Raw genomic sequence first — 19,254 nt, forward strand, 5'->3', positions numbered from 1 at the left:
CTTAAACTACTTGTAAGGAAGAACTTTTGTTTGCTCACTTTTTAATCACATCGGTCAAGAAAATGGTTACATGTGTGAGTAGGTTTGTGAATGTTTGGGTAAAGAGAATTAAATCTAATATATGATTATAGGCTATCTATAAAAGCACAATAATTAGTTTGTTATTAAGCACAAAATCACACAAGACATTGAGAAAAAATATCTGGTGAGCAACATGAAACTACAAGCAGAAAGAGATTTTTATGTTTTGTAATTTGGATGAAAAAAAGACTTTTGATATTTGAACTAGATTAGGACCAATCAATAAATCTGAGGATCATTTTCTTGGTTAGTTATTTGAGGAATGTAAAAATTTAGATGAGAGGTTGACTCGTTAACCTGTTGCACCCAGGTTCCTGTAAAACAAAATAAATAATTCTGATTATAAAGATCTACTTTGTTTAGCTAAAATAAGAGGATTATTATGAGATTTTCATGATTAATTTAAGTGATTTTTGGCATTGCAGAATTTAAATTTTGAACCAGTGAGCTGGGTAAAGTTAACAATGACATGTTTTGTGGTTATTACTTCCTCACTGCTTTACATCAAATCGTGGGAATAAATTTTGATCAGACCATGCCAGGCTAAACTGCATTTATATATATTTTTTTTAAACACAGAAAAAGGGCTCTATTTTTAGTACTTCTGAGTTTTGCAGTCATTTATTCTACTTGGCCTGCCTGTTGGTTTCCAAACTCTCGCCTCCACATTCTCAGTCATACTGAGTCATACGATGAGTTACATTTCATCAAACATTGATCAACAACCCCTCTTATTGTTAAATTTTTTTAACTTCTTTGATTGTTTGTCAAGTTGTGGAAAACACTCATCAATCTTTTATGCACTTTGGAACATTCATTTTTCATGAGCTTTTATTTTTAAAAGATTAATTACTTGTTTTCTGCAGCTATATTCTCATTTGTTGAGTTTTTAATCACATTATTAAAGGAATTCCGTTTCAATTCTTTACCCTGCTTTGCTAAAATCTACTATAAGTGAAATGTAAATAAATGTGTTTAGTGACTCGACCTTTATGCCAGTAATAAGATGTAAAAAAAACAAACATTAAAACCTTACATAGCAACTAGTTACATTTACTTGAGCCACATTTAAAAAAAAAAATAGTACTTTTAAAAGTCGTTTTACACCTACATTGTTTCTGACAGTGGCTGCTGACCTTAATGAGAAATGTGCCCAAGTAAAGATACACTAAAAACTTTACAATGTTCTGCCAAATATGCATTACTTACTATAAGTATTCAAGTTTTATGTTGAAAATTTGATTTGGGAAAGTATTTCTTCTGCCTGAATTTGTCAATTTGTAAATATGTTATGTATTTGTATTCATTTTTAATTGTAATATTTGAAATACTGGAATTTGCACATAACTTTATATTTCTGTCTGTCTGATAACATCATTTTTAAATTATTAAATTAGATCTTATGATCAGATATTCAGTACTTCAGTAACCGTTTTAGCAAGTAGTTAGAGTAATTTTCTGTTGAAGTAGTCCAATTATTACATGAGTATAATTGTTGACTGCTCTGCCCGCCTCTATATATTTTATTAAAACAAATGTAAATATTTTACTTAAAAAAATAATAATAATAATAATAAAGTTTTTGTGGCCTTTATTCATCAGTAACTGGACAGGAGGAAAGCGAAAACTGCAGTAAGTGGCTCGGGGCCAGTAAATGAACTAGGGTTCACTGCTGCATAAGTTTCACCTGTAGCCGGGCCACAAAAAGTGGTTTTACTAAACCACAAACCAAGAGTGAAAGAAAGGTTTTCATTCGTATTTAATAAGGACAAAAAGTCAAAAAAGACAAAGAAATTTTGCTACGATATGTAAAGTTTTGAACACATTAATCAATGTGCCTGCATTTATCTCAGATGGTTTGAATATATATATATATATATATATATATATATATATATATATATATATATATATATATATATATATATATATATATATATATATATATATATATATATATTTGCTCGAGCCTTGAGTGAGCGCTGTCCAAGGTGCTGCAGCACTGCACGTCCCCTCCCTTTCTCTCCCTTTTCCTCGCACATACACATTTCCTCTCCCTGAAAACCACGTGACCCCCCCTCTACCGAGTCTGCCGCGAGAGCATCATCAGACTGCACCTTTTCCTCCTCAGGAGAACGGAGGAGAGAGCGACCCAGAGTTAGACAGAGGGAGAGAGAGAGAGAGAGTGAAAGAGAGAGGGAGAGAGAAGGGGGGAGAGCGGGAGGCAATAACACCTTGTCATCTTCAGTCCGAGACCGTAATAGTTGTGTTCCTGTCTGGTCGTTTTCCTTTTTCCTCTCTTCTCCTCTCGCGGATTCAAAATCCACCTCAAATGGGAAGGGAGATCGATGCGTCGCGCGCGGCACTGTTGCCACGGAACCACAGGATGCGCGTGAGGTAAGCAAGGATCCTTTGAACAAAAGCGGTTCTGTGGCTTTTATTCTTATAGAAGAAATGCGCTCTCACATTCTAGTTGGCACAATAAACATCTGCTTTTGTTTATTCATAATGAAGAAAAAGGAACGGAAGTAGGAGATAATATAGTAGTTAGCAGCTAATAGGGAGCAGGTGACGATGAAGCTGAGCAACTGCCACAGGGAGTGAAAGAAAAAAAATGGAGAAGTATGGCTGCAAATCGAGAATCGATAATTCAACCGCATTCATTCACCCCGTCTATCAATACTTGTGATGTCTCCGCTTTCTTTTGCTTTTTTCAACACGGTGTGAAGCCTCCTGTTAGTGTTGTGAACGGTTATATTCGCAGTCAGTGCGGGTTGTGTCCCCCTTTTTTTGGTTTGAAGGCGTTCAGACGTTAGAAACTGGAATTTTGGAGCCTAATTCGACTTGAGTCATCCACCGCAGTAGCAGCGGTGGCGGGAGCTGCTCCCGTCTTTGTGATGGGGCTAACTGGAAACCAAGAAGGTGCAGTGAAACAGCTTCTTACCATAAATACCATAAATATTTTCTCACTTAAAAATAACTACAAAAATGGAGTCAAAAAGTGGTTCAATAATGACAGCATTTAGGAAAATATTAAGTGTTTGAGGGATTGTGACTTGAAGCTAAGTTGCGGGTATGCCGCCTAAAAAAACCTCCTGCGGCATTATGAATCTCCGTTATGGAGATGTTGTTGGTGTATGTGAGTTAAAGTCAAGCTTTTATTACTTATCTTAATCCCGATGTGTTTACAGATCGTTCAAATGTGACCAGGCTAGCGGTGCGCTCAGAATCCATGAGAAAGTGTAATTTGAGAATAACGGGCTCGGCTTGCGTGTGTATGTGTGTGTTTTGTATGAATGTGTGTGTTGACCCTGGCTGATTGTGCCGTCTCTCTTCTCTCTGTAGGTCGCTGGAGAGAGTGATGACGCGGCAGTGAGAGACACACATACCTCAACCTGCTGGCACACACTCACATATACACGCATATTTGCCCACACACGCTTTAAGTCTTGCCCCTCGAAGACAAGGAAGAGGAGAGAGGGAAAAAAATACTGCTATGACGGTGTCATTTCTCACTATTACCAGTGTGTGAGCTGCACTCAAGCACACTTGCACTCCGTGGGGAGTTGCCTGCATGGGGGATAAGACCCTATCTAGGGCACAAAGATGGAGTTTGCATCTTGTTTGTCCCACATCTAACACACAAACATAATCACACACACGCTTGGAGTCTCATGACTGAAATAAGGAATGAAGAGGAGACGCTGAACATCGAAAAGACAAGACAAACACCAGGCCAAGGCATCAGAAGATGTTCAAAGGGTGTTAACAGAACAGAGGGTGCTGCCGTCTGACCTCTCCCTCCCTCTCTGGAGGTTCATTTTAGCTGAGCTCTCTTTGGTTAAAAGCATTACCAAGACAGCAGGGTGGACAGGTGACAGTGTTCTACGAAGTGCCCTGCAGTTGTCACCATGAGCTGTAGGCTAGAGGGAACACCCCAGCTCTAGCCTCTATTTAATTTTGTGTGCGTGTGCGTGTGAGAGCGGGTGTGTGCATGAGTGTAATGGCGGTTTGCGTTTGGGCGGCAGCCCCCCTGCTCTTTCTGGGGCTGTGCCTGTGCAGCGTAGGGGGCCAGGCCCAAGGGGAGGTCCTGGAGTTTGGGGGCGTGTCCAGCCAGTGGGGGCGGTTTCCGGTGTGGAACGCCTGTTGTGAGAGCGTGCTGAGTTTCAGCCTGCGGACTCAGAGCCAGGAGGGCCTGCTGCTCTACCTGGATGACGAGGGCTTCTGTGACTTCCTGGAGTTGCTGCTTCTCCACGGGCACCTGCGCCTACGCTTCTCCATCTTTTGTGCTGAGCCAGCTGAGCTGCAGTCAGGCGTGGCGGTGAGTGATGGGCGGTGGCATGCGGTGCGTGTCAAGCGGGACTGGAAGAACACCTCGTTGGAGGTGGATGGGCGACTGGAGGGATGGGCAGAAGTGAAGAGTAAGAGAAGAGACATGACAGTATTCAGTCACACATACATGGGCGGGTTGTCAGCAGATCTCCTCTCCTCGCCGCTACGCCTCACCTCACCCTCAGTGCGGGAGTACCCCGCCTTTCGTGGCTGGATCACGGCAGTGAGCATCAACGGCTCGCTGGTCGCGCTAAACAGCTCAGAGGGCGTCACGGTAACAACTGGCTGCGGGCCGGACCACCAGTGCCAGAATGGAGGGGTGTGCAGCGTGGTCAACGACCAGGCCGTTTGCGACTGCTCCGACACCGGCTACCAAGGCAATGACTGCAGCGAAGGTAAGGCCTGAAACCATGCTGACCCATCAGATACATCCCATCCTTTACATATACTGACACACAGGCATAAAGATTTATCTTAAACCATATCTGCAAATTCAACCCAGAAATTCCTTACTTGGCTTCCTTAAAAGAGCATATCATTCACACCTTCACAGTTCTCCTCGGCTGGCATCTATAGACCAGCAGCCTTCACAAAAAGTGCAAGGCCTGCATACTGATTATGCTTTATATTGATTTCTTGCCTGCAAACAACTCCCAGCCTACGACGTTCACCCAAACTCAGGTATAAGGCTCCTGCTAGGAAGGGCAATCAGTTTAGCAAGGCCTGAACTGAGATGGTGGGAACAGCTGTTAAGTGTCGCAGTAACACGGTAAAGCCTTTGAGTCAGCAGACTGAATACAGATTCCTGAAATCCAATGAAAGGTCTCTCCTGGCTGGCTGGCTTGAAGGCCTTTGTTGGTGTATTTGGCAGAACACAGTTCCCATATAGATCCACCATGGATGGGGTAGCTGGATGGTGTTGAGAAACTCTAATTGGAACCGAGCTAAGAGGCTGGAAATCACCGGTTGTTACATGGCTGACACCTGACTGCCTGTGTTAATGGATTTGAATTGATTTTAGATGGCCTTCAGAGCCACTATGCATCGGGTGTTGAAATGATGTGTGTAGAATCTATCACTTGCCATTAATTTTAACAGCCTCCAGCCTTTTGAGATGCTCTGTTTGCATCTGTGTGATTTGGTACAGTGTGTGTTAATGTGACAGTGCTCCTATAGAAGACAGAAACAGCGTAGGACGCACTTCATGAATGAATAACTACTCAAAAAGGAACAATATGCTTTAATATTTAAACACCATAGAAACACCCTCGTTTAATTCTGCCAAACAAGCATTTGGTCAATATGAGTGCCAATAGGCAGGCCATTGTAATTATGGCCATTACAAAAGCAAAACAGTTGCTTAATGAACTCAGCTACCTTGTTATGGCCCTCAATGCAAATGCTTACACTGCCACCCCGCTAAAGATGTGTGTGTTGTCAGACCTGCTTGACTTCATTGAAAACAAATCTGCATTCTTGGTCAATACCTCTAGAAACTGCTGTAAACCAAAGACACCTTCCAGCTTTGCCCAAGCCATTGATTTGATTTGATTTTTTTACTCCCTAGAATTTAATGATAAAAATGCATCTGCCAAAAATGGTCGGGTTGCCTTGCAGTTTCTCCACCAGGAAAAAAAAATGACCTTATAGCACCGCTGTCAGCATCACACACATCTCTTTAGCCACCCACCGCATCACACCTTCTCATTTAGTGGACCGTGGGATGGCCTGGGTTGCCATGGAGACAGGACTAATAAGGAGACCTCATGCCAGGAGTGTCTCTTCATCATATTTCTTTTATTTCCCCCTTCGGCGTTAGCCTCCCTTTTTCCTTGGTACCTGCAGGCGGTGCCCGGCTACCCGCGATGTAATTTTTCCCCATCCAAATCGGCATTATCTGAACTTCTTTGTGTGCAGCGTGTACGGTTAATGTGGGAGGCATCAAGCTTTACCAAGCAGCTTTAAAGGTAGATTTGCTGCTGCTTTGTGTTCATACGTGCGGAAATAATTAATCCACTGGGGGAGAATTAATAAAATCACGCTCCAACAATTAGTCAATTAGTTGTAGAAAATGAATCATAAAGTAGCTCAAATGTGAACTCTCAGGTAAAAAAAACAAAACAAAAAAAAAACTAATTATTTACAGATTCAAGAATCCTAAATGTATGATTCTGATGCCTTTTTACTGACATATATGATAAGTTATCGAGGGATGCACAGTTTTATGGTTCTCTTTGTCTATTCAGATTTTGGCCAAAGTTTAAATGTCAAGGACTATAACATAAAATTGGGGAAAAGAATTGCTGCCAATTCCTTTATAAAAGTAGTTGTTTTAAATCCAACAGATAATTAAGAAATTACAAGATAAACCCTATTTACAAATCAAACTGTTTGTCCCAGCTCTTTGTCTGGTTATTATACTCTAAGGTGCATGGTGTTGGGTGACAAAACTGGGGGAGGTCTGAGTTTTGATGCATTTGATGAAGAGGAAAACAATCTGACTTTCCATATTTGATCACTGCTGATCTCGGAAAAATCGTCCAATCCCTGGATGACTGATTCTTGCATCTCTAGAGATGTCCCAAAACATCATCTGACAAATAATCTGTACGTTTCTTGATTACAAAATAAGATGAGTATGTAGCTGCTCTTGGTTTTGAAAGATGCATACCTTTTCTCTCATTCAATTGTTCATTTAAAATCCTTTATTTTCACACTATAGGGAAAATCAAGCAAGTATTTAAAAACAATTATCAGAATCTTTCAACGTAAAATAGTGACAAAACAGAATATTGATTCATTATTAACAAAATAATTCCTGCCATAAGTGTTTGCAATCAAAGCACTTAGGCTTTCTTAAATACAGGAAGTGACAAGTTAAGCTGTGCTAAGGCTCCTTGCTGCACTAAAAATTGCTCTTTATGTGATCCAAGCCAGTCTAATCCAGTCTGCTGTTTTGCTTCTTCTCAGCGACACACTCATACCTCCACAAACATATGCAGCCCAAATATACAAAAACATGTAGACACACATTGTGAGATATGCACCCTCCAGGTCCATCATTATTCACACCACCGCTGATGTACCTGACAGCAGGGCAAGCTCCATGAGCCAAATAGGAGATGCATACATTTTACATAAAGGCTCTCAGCAGAAACAATGCCTACATTGCGCTGGCACTTGTCACTCAACAAGAGACTGCTCGTATCTATGAAGTGGAAGATATATATTCCTAGAAATGGGCTCACATATCAGCTGCGAATGTTGTGGATAACACCTGGTACACAAATTGTTTTCCCCTCTTGGCAGTAGATTTTCTCCTTAAATGGGTCCACGGGTTGAGCAATAGTATGTTTGACTTTGGGGAAAATCATATAGCTTTACAAGAGAAAAATGATACTTATGCTACCTCTTGAATAAAATTACAGAGCTGGATAAAGTATAAGAGGCTATTATTTGTGGGCTGAGTAACAGGGTCTCTATTTTTTATTTTATTTTTTTCCCGGTGCCATTTCCTTTTCCCGTGTTTGCATATTTGAGATTAAAGGGACAGTTCAGTATAAATGAGATTCTGTAAAATGCTCAGGAGCAGTTATTAATCTACATCTTCATTTTGTAGAAATAGTTTCTTCCAGAGGCTAAAGATATCAGCTAGTGAGAAAGTAAACTTTGCCAACAACATGGAAGCAAATGGACTTAAGAAGCACTAAATTATTTCATGCAGCAGCAATTTGAGTATTTGGACAAAAAAAAGAAATGGTGAAAATGTGACAGACAAGAGACAAACAACTTAGGATGGAAGAATAACGCAACTGGCTAAATGTTAGTAGCTAACAATGCTAAAATAAACATCTGTTGACAAGTTCTTGTTGTGTTGAAGAGCCTTTACACTGCCCAGTTAGTGTGGATCTTCTTTAATTAAAAATCAAATGCTATTTTTCATATGTTTATTTATCTTAAGTTACGTTTGAAAGTGTTTAGCTTCCAGAGAAAAGCGAGAAAATAATTTCAATATTTAGGTTGGATTAGACAATAATTCTTGAATAAACAATTTTTGATTTTTTTAAAACACTGTTTAGGATTTCTGAAGCTTTTATGTGTGAAGCAAAAAATGGGAGCATTTTTAATGTTTTCTTTGCATTAAAATCTCCAAAGCATTACACAAGTATAAAATGTGCAAAGATTGACTTGTCAAACCTTTAATTTACTGACTACAGAAGTGAAAGCATTTGCTTAAATTGTGATAAAGAAAGAAATCGTCTTCTGGTTTTCCCAGAATTGTTGCGTACCTCAATTCTTGTCTCCTTTTGTGTTACTCATAACCTTTTAGCAGAACCAAGCTTAAAAACTCTTAAGAACTATCCCTTTGAGGCACAATTTCTGTTTCAGAAAGATGGTAGAAAAAAAGACAATTGATAGTTTGGAAACAGTAATTCAAGTCCCTGTTATGAAAGTACAGTAACTTGTGAACATTAGTCCAGGAAACACAGTCAGTTTGCTATTGAACTGAAAGCATTTCTGAGCAATTTAGCAAAAAGATAAACCTTCGAGAAAAGGGTGCAGTACTCTTTAGAGTGTTTCCAGTTCTTCTCCCATGCCCAGTTGATTCATGTTTCTCATTTTCTTTAAATAGTTTAGAGATACAGATAGCTCAGAGAGAAGAATTTAGCAGAGGATGTATTTTTGAGGACGAATTAGATTGTACTTTAAAGTGCTTTTTATGGTCTGAAGTGTTTTTACATGTGGTCCTCCATATACTGCAGTTTATTTTGGTCTGATAAAGATACTGCCTCAGTGTTATGCCTCCAACCGCAGTTTGTGCAGGCTGCAGCTAATATTCATGCCACTACGAGGGAGTAGCCTTAATCAACTTAGAGTATGTCTACAGTAATATCGAGCCAATACGAAGTTACCAGGAGTAAACATAGCATGTATCATGATATAACTGATTTATTTGAAACAAGAAGCACCTACTGCAGCTGCTCTAATAATATAACATTGATTAATGTGGTGAAAATGTTTTCTAAGAAACCTATTTATAATCATTTTTATATATTAATGTGAATAAATCACTGCTAAAATTTAGTTGTTGGGTCAAGTGGTCATCACACAGAATATTATACCCCTTTTTGCCAAATAATAAGTTAGTAAATTGACATCAGGCAATTAATCTGTTGAGCCTGCTGCAGCTTCTGTCTTAAAACAGCATTACCGCAATGATATTAATGTATGGAGCTCCTTTAGTGTCATTACTGTCTATGTTTTTCATGACAGTGAATATTTCCAAACAGGCAAATTTGTATTTTTGTAAACAAAGAAAAAAGTGTAGAGCCTTGTTGCAGGCAGCTGACTAGCAGTGGGCAGGTGGGGGAAGAGATAACATTGTGCTACTCTATGCTTCATAAAACATCTCTGGTCATTCCTGTTGATTTGGTGCCTCATCAAAAGAAGTTTGAATAATAGAAATGAGACTATGGAAGCTTTTAGTGGTTGTGGAAGAGCAAAATTTATTTCCTCAGTGTACCTTGATACTCGTTACTCTTAGCTCAGAAGTGTTGAGGTATTTTGGATGCACTTATTAAAAGGTCTAACAAACTTATTTTCTGATTTCTCTTTGAACCTTGACTTCATGATTAATTTGGCTAAGACTTTTCTGACTATTTGGAGCCACTAGAACATTTGAAAACCAAAAACGAACACTAAGCAGAACACTGTAAATTCCTCACTCTTGATCCCAATACACATGCACTATTCTGAACAGGACAGAGTACTTAAAAGAAAAGACTTCCACTTTATTTCCTTTACCTTTGGACCCACACTATGGGTTCTACTCCAAAAAAACATGACAAACCAGAAAGCAGCTTGACAGCAGCTCTAATTTTAAATAAAGGGAACATTTTTAATTTGGAGTAATTAAAATAATGACAGGAATGACTTGACTGGAGCCTATTTTTGCATATACCCAGTTAAATTTGAGTGTATTTGTTATTTGAAGTATTCAGGCTTTTTATTTCTTCTAATAACAATTCCATTTTATTTATTTTTGACATGCTTCAGGTAGCACCTTCTTTATATATATTCAAAAATTTGAAATGTTAATCTTAGGGTAAATTCTGTTTTTTGGTGTTCAAAGAATTCCATGTCTGTTGGAACAGAATAAACTAAATTGAAGTAAAATAGCAATTTCTTTTGTCTTAATCATTTAGATTAATTTAGATTCAGCTTTTAGACCAAAAAGGAATTTGTTCGTGGCAGCCCTAGTTTGAGCAGATCCGTGCCTAAATTTAATCCCTATCTGATGCATTTTGCCCTGCAGTGAGAGCAGAATGAACCTGGCTTGTTAAGCCTGGCCTGGCTTGCATTGTCCTTGAGGGCAAACCGCTGTTAGCATGCTAATGGGTCCACCTGTTTCTGCCATGCTACTAGCGCAAGGGCAGAGGCAAGGAAACGCTCTTCTGACCACGCAAATCAAAACACACGCACACGCCTTCACACAGGTACACACACACATTTAAAAACATTGACACACACAGCCAGACCCAGCACTGAATCATGCATGTCCCTTGTCCTTTTTTGCACTGCTAATCCATCCCTACATGTTTTCCCTGCTATTTCACGTCATTATTACTGCCATAGTCAATGTTGCTGTGTTTGCGTGAAAGACAGCGAGAGTGAGAGAGGGAATGTGTGTGATTGAGTTTGTGGGTAGGCGGGTGTGTGTGTGCGTGTGTGTTGCATGCTATCTGTCGGGGTGCTCTGGGTAGAGGAAGCAGCTACAAGGTAAGTTGTGGGGTAAACGGCTCTTGAATCCAAATCTACAGGTAGGAATGTATATTGATGCCAACGTCCCTTCCCTCTCTTATTTCCACCCTCTCTCCCTACAAAACGTGGGTGCTTGTGTGTGCTATTAAGACGAGATCTAAGGAAAGTTGTGCATTTCTTTAACCTGGCTGCGTGAATATACGTCTAAGCAAACCTCAGTTTTGGCTACCAGTGCAGCATGGTATCCATCGTGACGTTTGTGTTGACTTTGCATGCACGATGCAACGGTAACCCCTGGACGGGTGTGCATGTACAGTAAGTAGCCATGGTGACCCTTGGGCTGAGCATGCATGTTAATGAATGTCTGTCTCTCTCTCTCTTCGCCTGGCCGCCACGCCCTTCCAGTGCACAGCTACACTCCAGGTACGTCACATTATCTATCTATCTATCTATCTATCTATCTATCTATCTATCTATCTATCTATCTATCTATCTATCTATCTATCTATCTATCTATCTATCTATCTATCTATCTATCTATCTATCTATCTATCTATCTATCTATCTATCTATCTATCTATCTATCTATCTATCTATCTATCTATCTATCTATTGCACCAATTTCTTTCATGTCTTTTCTAATCTTCTCTTTCTGCCTTTTGTTCCTCATAACATCTTCTACTGTCTATACAGTAGCACTAAATAGCCAGGGTAGAAGTTAGCCAACTTGAGTTTATTTTGGGTCTTGTGTTGTTATGTACAGTAAAGGTTCTTTGCAGTCATCTGGTAAGTACCACATCTCTGGTTGCAATCATCTGAAGCGGCACTCGCCTCAAGGTTACATAGACATAGACAGATAAATACTGCGCCGTGTACGACCCAGTTCATGGCTGTGTGCAAACGTCTTTATACATACCTGTTTTGTGCGTAGGATAAGTAAGTGCGTTCAGAATGGTTTTATTCTTATAATTTAGATGACTCATATATATATACATTTATATATATATGCGTACACACGCAGAGAAGTAGCCTCCTCCAGCATGCCACTGACAAACTCCTGCACCATTAAAACACATCTATGCATAAGCACTCACACACTTCATGGTCCTTTGCTGTGCTGACTGTGCTCTTGTCTTCCTTCAAGGTCTGGCACACCTGATGATTGGCGACCAAGGTATGGCCTCTTCTTACCTCACTTCCTGTTGTCCTCTGCTCTTCCATGATCCCCAACCTCCTCCTCCTCCTTCCTCCTCCTCCTCCCCTTCTATCTCCGCCTCACACCCCTACACTCAAAACTCCTTGTATCCCTCCTCCATCTCATCAACACCCGGTGCGGATGGAAGTTGTTTCTCTAGGCACAGAACTCAGGTCAGTCCTTCATGAGATTCTGAATAATTTCGTTATTAAAAGAGGTAGCTTTAATAAGAGATGTCTTTAACCTCTTGACCTGAGAGCAACTTTATATATATATATATATATATATATATATATATATATATATATATATATATATATATATATATATATATATATATATATATATATATATATGTATATATATGGGGAAACACATATATGTGCACATATATAAATATATATATTCTAGCTGCTTTGCTGGAATTAACTCCAGGTCATGGCAATGGAGCAAAAGGACATGTGACCCACTGACCCATGGATGGCGGATGGTTTGAATTGGTTTTTCCTCTTCATTTCAGTTTCCCTTCTCCGTATGTTGGAGTCTGACTGTAGCCATATGGTGTGTGTGGGTGTGTGCGTGCATAATGCTTACACACATGTACATGCATGCCTCAACATAAATCAATGGCAGTTCTCGCTGCACTCCTCCATCGTGCATCAGCTTCCAGCATGTCTCTTTTTATGCCACCACTGGTGCTCAAATGGGCTCCTGATCATACGCCGGCGAGCGCATGTGATCCCGAACAGCTGTTTGCTGCAGTGTTTGTAAAAAGCAATGCTATTATACCCCGCAGCCTCTATCTAGTCCATTGTTTTTGAAAGTAGCCCAAAAACAAGAGCTGCAACTGGTCTGCTTTTAGAAAAGAAAAGAAAATGTTTCTTGATAACCAGAACTCACAGTGCCACCCTTTTTTTGTTCTTTCCCTCTTTGCTCCTGCCCACTTTCTCACTGTTTGGAACACCAACTCCTCTGGTTTTAGGAAAACACTTAGGTACACTGATGATTTACTTATGTGCTTGGCTACTGGGTTGTTATGGATGGTGAAGACATTGCTGAATGTGTTGACAGGCTCATGACTGCACACTAAATGTGGAGCTTCTCAGCAACATATTTTGTATATTTGAGATAGAATTGGAATGTGACATTTTTGACAAGGTAAGGTGTTGCGGCATGTAAGTGCAAGGTGTGTGTGTGTGTGTGCGTGCATTTGTGGGTGTGTGTGTGCTTGCATGAGTGCAAATGAATAGAAGCTCCAGCCTACTGTGCTTTTGAAAATCTGAAGGTAGGTGTTGCTCGATCATACAGCTCTGCATGACGCTGATGAATACACTGATTGGTGCACATGAAGACAAGCCTGACTGTGACAGACTATTGTGCTCTCTGATTGGGCAAAAGTAGACATAGTGATGGCTATGCCCCATAGTGAGAAGTTGTGTTTTTTCCCAATGTGCTGTTTAATACAAAAGGATTTGTTTAAAATGGCGGCTAGTTGCATCTTGATGCAAGGTCAAATAAGCTCCATCATGGGAGTTATTTCTAACTAGACTTGTAGCATTGTTTTTTGCTCTGTTCTAGTAAATAAAGGCCTTTGCAAATGTATTTATACCCCTTGAACATTTTTACATTTGGTCCTGTTACAGCCGCAAACTTCTATTTGCGTAATTAGGATTAATTAGACTAACACAAGCTAGTGCATAACTGTGAAGTGGAAGGAAAAAGACCAATGATTCCCCATTTATTTCATAAAGAAAGCACAAAAATAGATAATTGAGTAATTTCTTAAATTCAAGCAGACTGTATTGGGAGCATCTATTAACATAGATTATGTTTTGCTGCAGATTCTTAATTCTAACACATTAATATGCTTGGGTATAAAACTATTAAATTGCAGTTCTGACTGTATGTTTAGGGTGAATCTCTGGCCTCAAGAGGTTTTCTTGTTTTGTATTTAGCACCATTCATCTTCCTATTGTCATCCCTATAAAGAAAAGCCTCTCCAAAGCCTGATGCTGCCACATCCATTTTTCACTGTGGGTACGATGCGTTCAAATTTCTGGCCTTCTTGGTTTTCTTCTTTGCACTCATCTGTAACAGGACAAATCTGAAATTAACTGTCGATCTCTGCAGCTCTTCCAGAGTTACCTATTATAAACACTCCTCTGGTCTGGCCTGTGACTTTAGATGCATGGTAATTTTTTTTTGTAGGTTTGAAGTTTTCATCTTCAGATGATGGATTAAACACAACTTTGTCCTTCTATACCTCTTTCTCCTCGACCTTTCTGCTGTGCTCCTTGGTCTTTTTAATGCTTTGTTCTCTAACAAACTTCACAAAAAAGCTGCATTTATTCTTAGGATAAACTCACAAATTATGCACTACTTTTATATAAAATCCCCCCAAAATACATTAAAGTTTGTAGTTGTAATTTGATTAAAGGTCACAAAGTTCCAGGGGTGCAAATACTTTTACAAGGCAGTGTAAATAAGCTCATAATTCCAGATTCTGCCTCAAAATGTCTGCTGTGATTCATCCAGGTGGCACAGAAATTTTAATTGCTTGATCTGGCTTAAGCTCGGCATTTTAAATCACCTGCTTAGGTACTGACAGGTATTAACATATGTTTGCAGCGTTATTACACAATGTATTCTGTGTATCTGTTTGCCGGTGCCCCTCACTATGAGGTGTGTTTGGATGCTGATAGGCTAAAAGTATAGTTGTTGTTTTTTAAACCTTTGAAGTTTCTGTACACATGAAAAAGAAGGCATGTGTTTTTGTGTGAGTGTGTTTTTTTTGTTCTGCATACTGAGATGTAAAGGCTGTCAAATGGTGAAGACGGAGCCTAGCTTAGGTTAGTTCAGCGTAAAGAGGCTTTTTGAGGAGACCGCAAAGCTGAAATGAGTTTCTTTGAGGGGTGGACGGGGTGTGCAGTCTTGAAAAGATATACAGCGTGTGTGTGTGTGTGTGTGTGCGTGTGTGTGCGTGTGTGGGCATTAGAAATTGAGAAAAAAGAGACAGCGCCTCTGAGAGACGACCTAAAGAAATGAATGATAGAGGGACGGGGAGAGGGAAAGAGCGAGAGATAAAGTGAGTCGTCTTCCCGCTCCTGTGATGTAGAGCAACTGGCTGTATCTGCAAAGCGGCAGCGACGGTCCCGCCTGCCCTCCTGGTCCAGTCATTTTCCAAGGGACATCGGTCCTGATGGGGATCCGCGGACCTTTCCCCTCCTCTACAACACACAGTTATCATTCTCTCTGGAAATGATACCCACAGATCACTAATCACTTTGAGTGGGTGAAACGCAACCAATTGTGGAAGGAAGGAAGACAGAAAAGAGGCAGCCAAATTGGATTTTCATAAGTATTGAGCAGCCAAAGGAAGAAGGGGGAAATGGATTTTTTTTTCAAAGTATTGAGCAGCAATAATCTGGATGGAAAATGTGCTTAAAGCCAAGTAGCAGATTTAGCCTTTTTCCATTTCTCTTTGCTTGGCCAAGAGGTGCGCCGGAGGAATGAGAGATTGCAGATTTTGAGTAGTTGGTTTATTGTACCCTCACCGGTCACTTTATTAGGTACACCATGCTAATCCATGTTCATTTTAAAAGCACTTTTTAATTAATTTTTTGTCAGACTCTTGACTGAAGTGTGTTATGGCTTCAATCTTTATTTATTTTTGATTAAAATTTTAGATTTGACCAAATCTGAGCTGCACTACCATTACACTGAAAAGTTAATACCAGGCAGGATATTTTGTTCATGCCAGTTTTTGACCCTGGAATCGAAATTGAGATTGTTGCCCAATGTTGGTGAGATAGTGTGAATTGTAGCCTCAGTCTCCTGTTTTTAACTGGCAGCAGTGGCACATGGTGTGGTCTTCTGCTGCTGTATGTCATCTGCTTCAAGGTTGGAGATGGTGTGCAACCTTGAAGTTCTGTTAAGTCCATTTTAATTGGACTCTAGTTTACTAGAAGGTTCAGTTTGTTTGAGGAAGTCTGCATGTATAATCAAACTCTGATGCCAACCAAAAAAGTGAACTCTGGTCCGCCTACAAACTTGGGTCTCACTTGAGTTAAAGTGGAATCCGTTCACATTTTCCTCTGTCCACACACATGAACATGACATTGTTGTTTACACAACTGCGATTTATTGGATATTTTCTCTTTTCAAATCAAATTTGCACGTAAAAATCCCAATTTTCTGGCCAGCAAAACATGGAACAACCATGCAACTTTTAAAATCATTAAAAATCACCTTCTGATTTTTGCTTTTAACTCCAACAAGTTGTCTCCATCACGTCTCGATGCCTAAATGCATTCATGTAATCATTCAGTCTGATGTGCTATCAGGAAATTGAACAGTTGTACCTAAGAAACTGGCCAGCGAGTTTCCAGCTTTAAGGCACAATGTCAACTTAATAACGGCTGTTTGTTTGCAGCCTGTCCAAATGTTCTCGATATCAATCCAAGAATCTATGCACAACCTAGACATGTGGTCAGCCTCTCTTGAGGTGACCTTTAAAAGTACGTGAACGGACGGACAAACGGACAAACACTCACACAATAACCTTTAGAGAGTGCCTGCTGAGTGTGTGAGCTAGTGTGTGCTGGGTGTAAATATGCATGAGTAAGGCTGCCTGCACATATTCTTCATGGTCAGTGGATGAAGGCAGGAGAGGGATTGAGGCTGTGTTGGGTTGTGTGTGTGTGTGTGTGTGTGCGTGTGTGTGTGTTCTGGGGAGGTGGATTGTGAGTCATGATTTGTGACTCATAAAGCGTCGGCAACGAAAACGGCTCTTTTTAACACATTGTTTTGTGGCAGAAATGCACAGATGGGGCATTTCATTAACGGGGCACATGTTCAATGTCACACACTTTAGATTTCTCTTAGAATTATTTGCTTGAGTTTGTTTTGTTTTTTTTATTTATTTTTTTTGTCCTTTCCGCCACCCATGGCTTTGTCCTGGACATATGAATATCCCACAAACACAGAAAAAGCACAGATAGCCGCAGCAGACGAGCTGCACGCTGACTTCACCATATGTGGGGTTGGGAGTGGTAGCAGATGCCAAGAAAAGAACCAGTTAGTACCAGCAACGCACAGCATGTCTCCTACCTCTTACTCATCAGTATGTACAGTCCTAATAATAAATCAGCCACTGAGTATGAAACAACTTTAACTTATTTTAATTAGTTGAACACACTTTTGACTCCTTTTATAATCTGTTGCTTTACGAAAAACCGTAATTGGATTGGCTCTTAATGAAATTAATATTCTGTTTCTTTTATTGAACTTGGGGACAACATTTATGATCATATGAGTAAGACCTGATGTTGCAATGTTACTGTTGAGTTTTACATTGGCAATATTGATTTAATTTGGCCCAAATTTCCCTCACAACTCTCTTACTTTTTCATTATTTCCGTGCTCATGTCACTTTCCACCAGATTTAGCATTTCGGACTCTGTAATTTACATCAAATGTGGACATCAAGGGCATCGAGAGTCCATTTCATTGGCTAAATATGTTTCTTCCAAACAGAGCTTGAAAAATGACAAGCTACTAAATATTGCATACAAGCAGTCCATTCCAGATGCAATATTGCAAAAATTGATATTCAGAGTTGCACCGATCAGACTTTCCCTGGTGGAAACCAATTTCCGTTCTCTTTAAGGTCCAACCTGCCATGTCCTGTTTAAACCAAAGACTATTACTCATAAAAAATGGGATCAGAGTTTTATTGATGTAGTACTTTTGAGTCTATCAGAAAAGGTAATAAGGACAAGATTATTTCCATTTGCACATCAAAGCAGACATCCATAAGCTTTATTTGAATGGAAAAAGTGCATCACAAAGCAGGCTCTTGTAAACTGGAAATGTTGTAAGTTCTTCATTTTGATGCATTTACTGAATAGGGAAAATCAGACAGATTGAATGATCTACCTTGAATGATTTAACATTTGTGGCTGCAAATGAAACGTAACTGGAGTCAAAATACAACAATGAGAAACTATGAGATCATGTGAAGATTTACTGTATTATTGTTTCTTCACTTTTTGTTTTTAATTTGACTCCTGGTGGTACCGAGTCAGGTTGAAAGTACATATCATGTGGTTGGACTGAAGTGGGATGCAGTTCAGATTAGTCTAGATTGACACCAATTGAATGGTTGTCGTAGTCCTTATAGATTCACATTCAAGTGCAGATTAAATGTAAGAATAGAAAATCCTTAAATGTATGGAAGTAAATTATTGCCACCAATAATCCAAAATTACTCTACTATTCCCAAAGACAATTCAATAAAATAAAATAAAAAGTGTATCCTAGCTATTTGTATCCCACATTTTCTATTTAGACCAGACACGTAAAATAATCAAAACTACAAGAATTTCACTGAAAACTTATGGAAAACATTTATTATTATTATTATTATTATTATTATTATTATTATTATTATTATTATTATTACTATTATTATTATTATTATTATTATACCAATTTACACTTCCTTGGAAAAGTATGCACTTTGAACCTTTTTGAATTTTGTTAGGTCATAACCACAAATGTAAATGTATAAAAAAAAAAAAATCTTAGAAGTGTGGCATGCATTTGTATTATCCTTCCCTGAAGGAGACTATTTAACTGTATCACTGCACTTAAATTACCTTTCACTGCAGTGATCTCTACAAGTACTTAATGAAGTCCCTATAAACTTTCTAAATATTGAATGGTGATAATCGGCGATTTTTAAGTTTAGTATTGTCGTCCTACAGTCTTATGCTGCTTCAAAAAGGAAAACTGACATTTTTTCCTGCTTCTGATTGAGGCATGCATTCCCACAGCATATTGATGACACCACCCTGTTTTAACATGGGATGGTGTTTAGAAGT

General features: G+C 39.3%; 1 protein-coding gene across 18 annotated transcripts in view; it reads left to right on the forward strand.

Moving 5' to 3' along the window:
• Positions 1 to 2,210: 2,210 nt before the first annotated feature.
• Positions 2,211 to 19,254, forward strand: part of nrxn1a (neurexin 1a) — an 86,551-nt gene continuing 69,507 nt past the window's right edge. For 5 of the 18 annotated variants that reach the window (XM_044103823.1, XM_044103814.1, XM_044103810.1 and 2 more), the window contains exons 1-5: positions 2,211 to 2,478; positions 3,427 to 4,808; positions 11,581 to 11,598; positions 12,320 to 12,349; positions 13,353 to 13,364. In XM_044103823.1, coding sequence (XP_043959758.1) covers positions 4,076 to 4,808; positions 11,581 to 11,598; positions 12,320 to 12,349; positions 13,353 to 13,364 — 793 coding nt within the window. In that variant the 5' untranslated portion in view covers positions 2,211 to 2,478; positions 3,427 to 4,075. The remainder of the gene's footprint in view (positions 2,479 to 3,426; positions 4,809 to 11,580; positions 11,599 to 12,319; positions 12,350 to 13,352; positions 13,365 to 19,254) is intronic. The other 13 variants (XM_044103825.1, XM_044103824.1, XM_044103811.1 and 10 more) reach the window with 4 other exon arrangements.

The sequence above is a fragment of the Gambusia affinis genome, linkage group LG20 (genome assembly GCF_019740435.1).
Source record: "Gambusia affinis linkage group LG20, SWU_Gaff_1.0, whole genome shotgun sequence".
Classification (NCBI taxonomy): Eukaryota; Metazoa; Chordata; class Actinopteri; order Cyprinodontiformes; family Poeciliidae; genus Gambusia; species Gambusia affinis.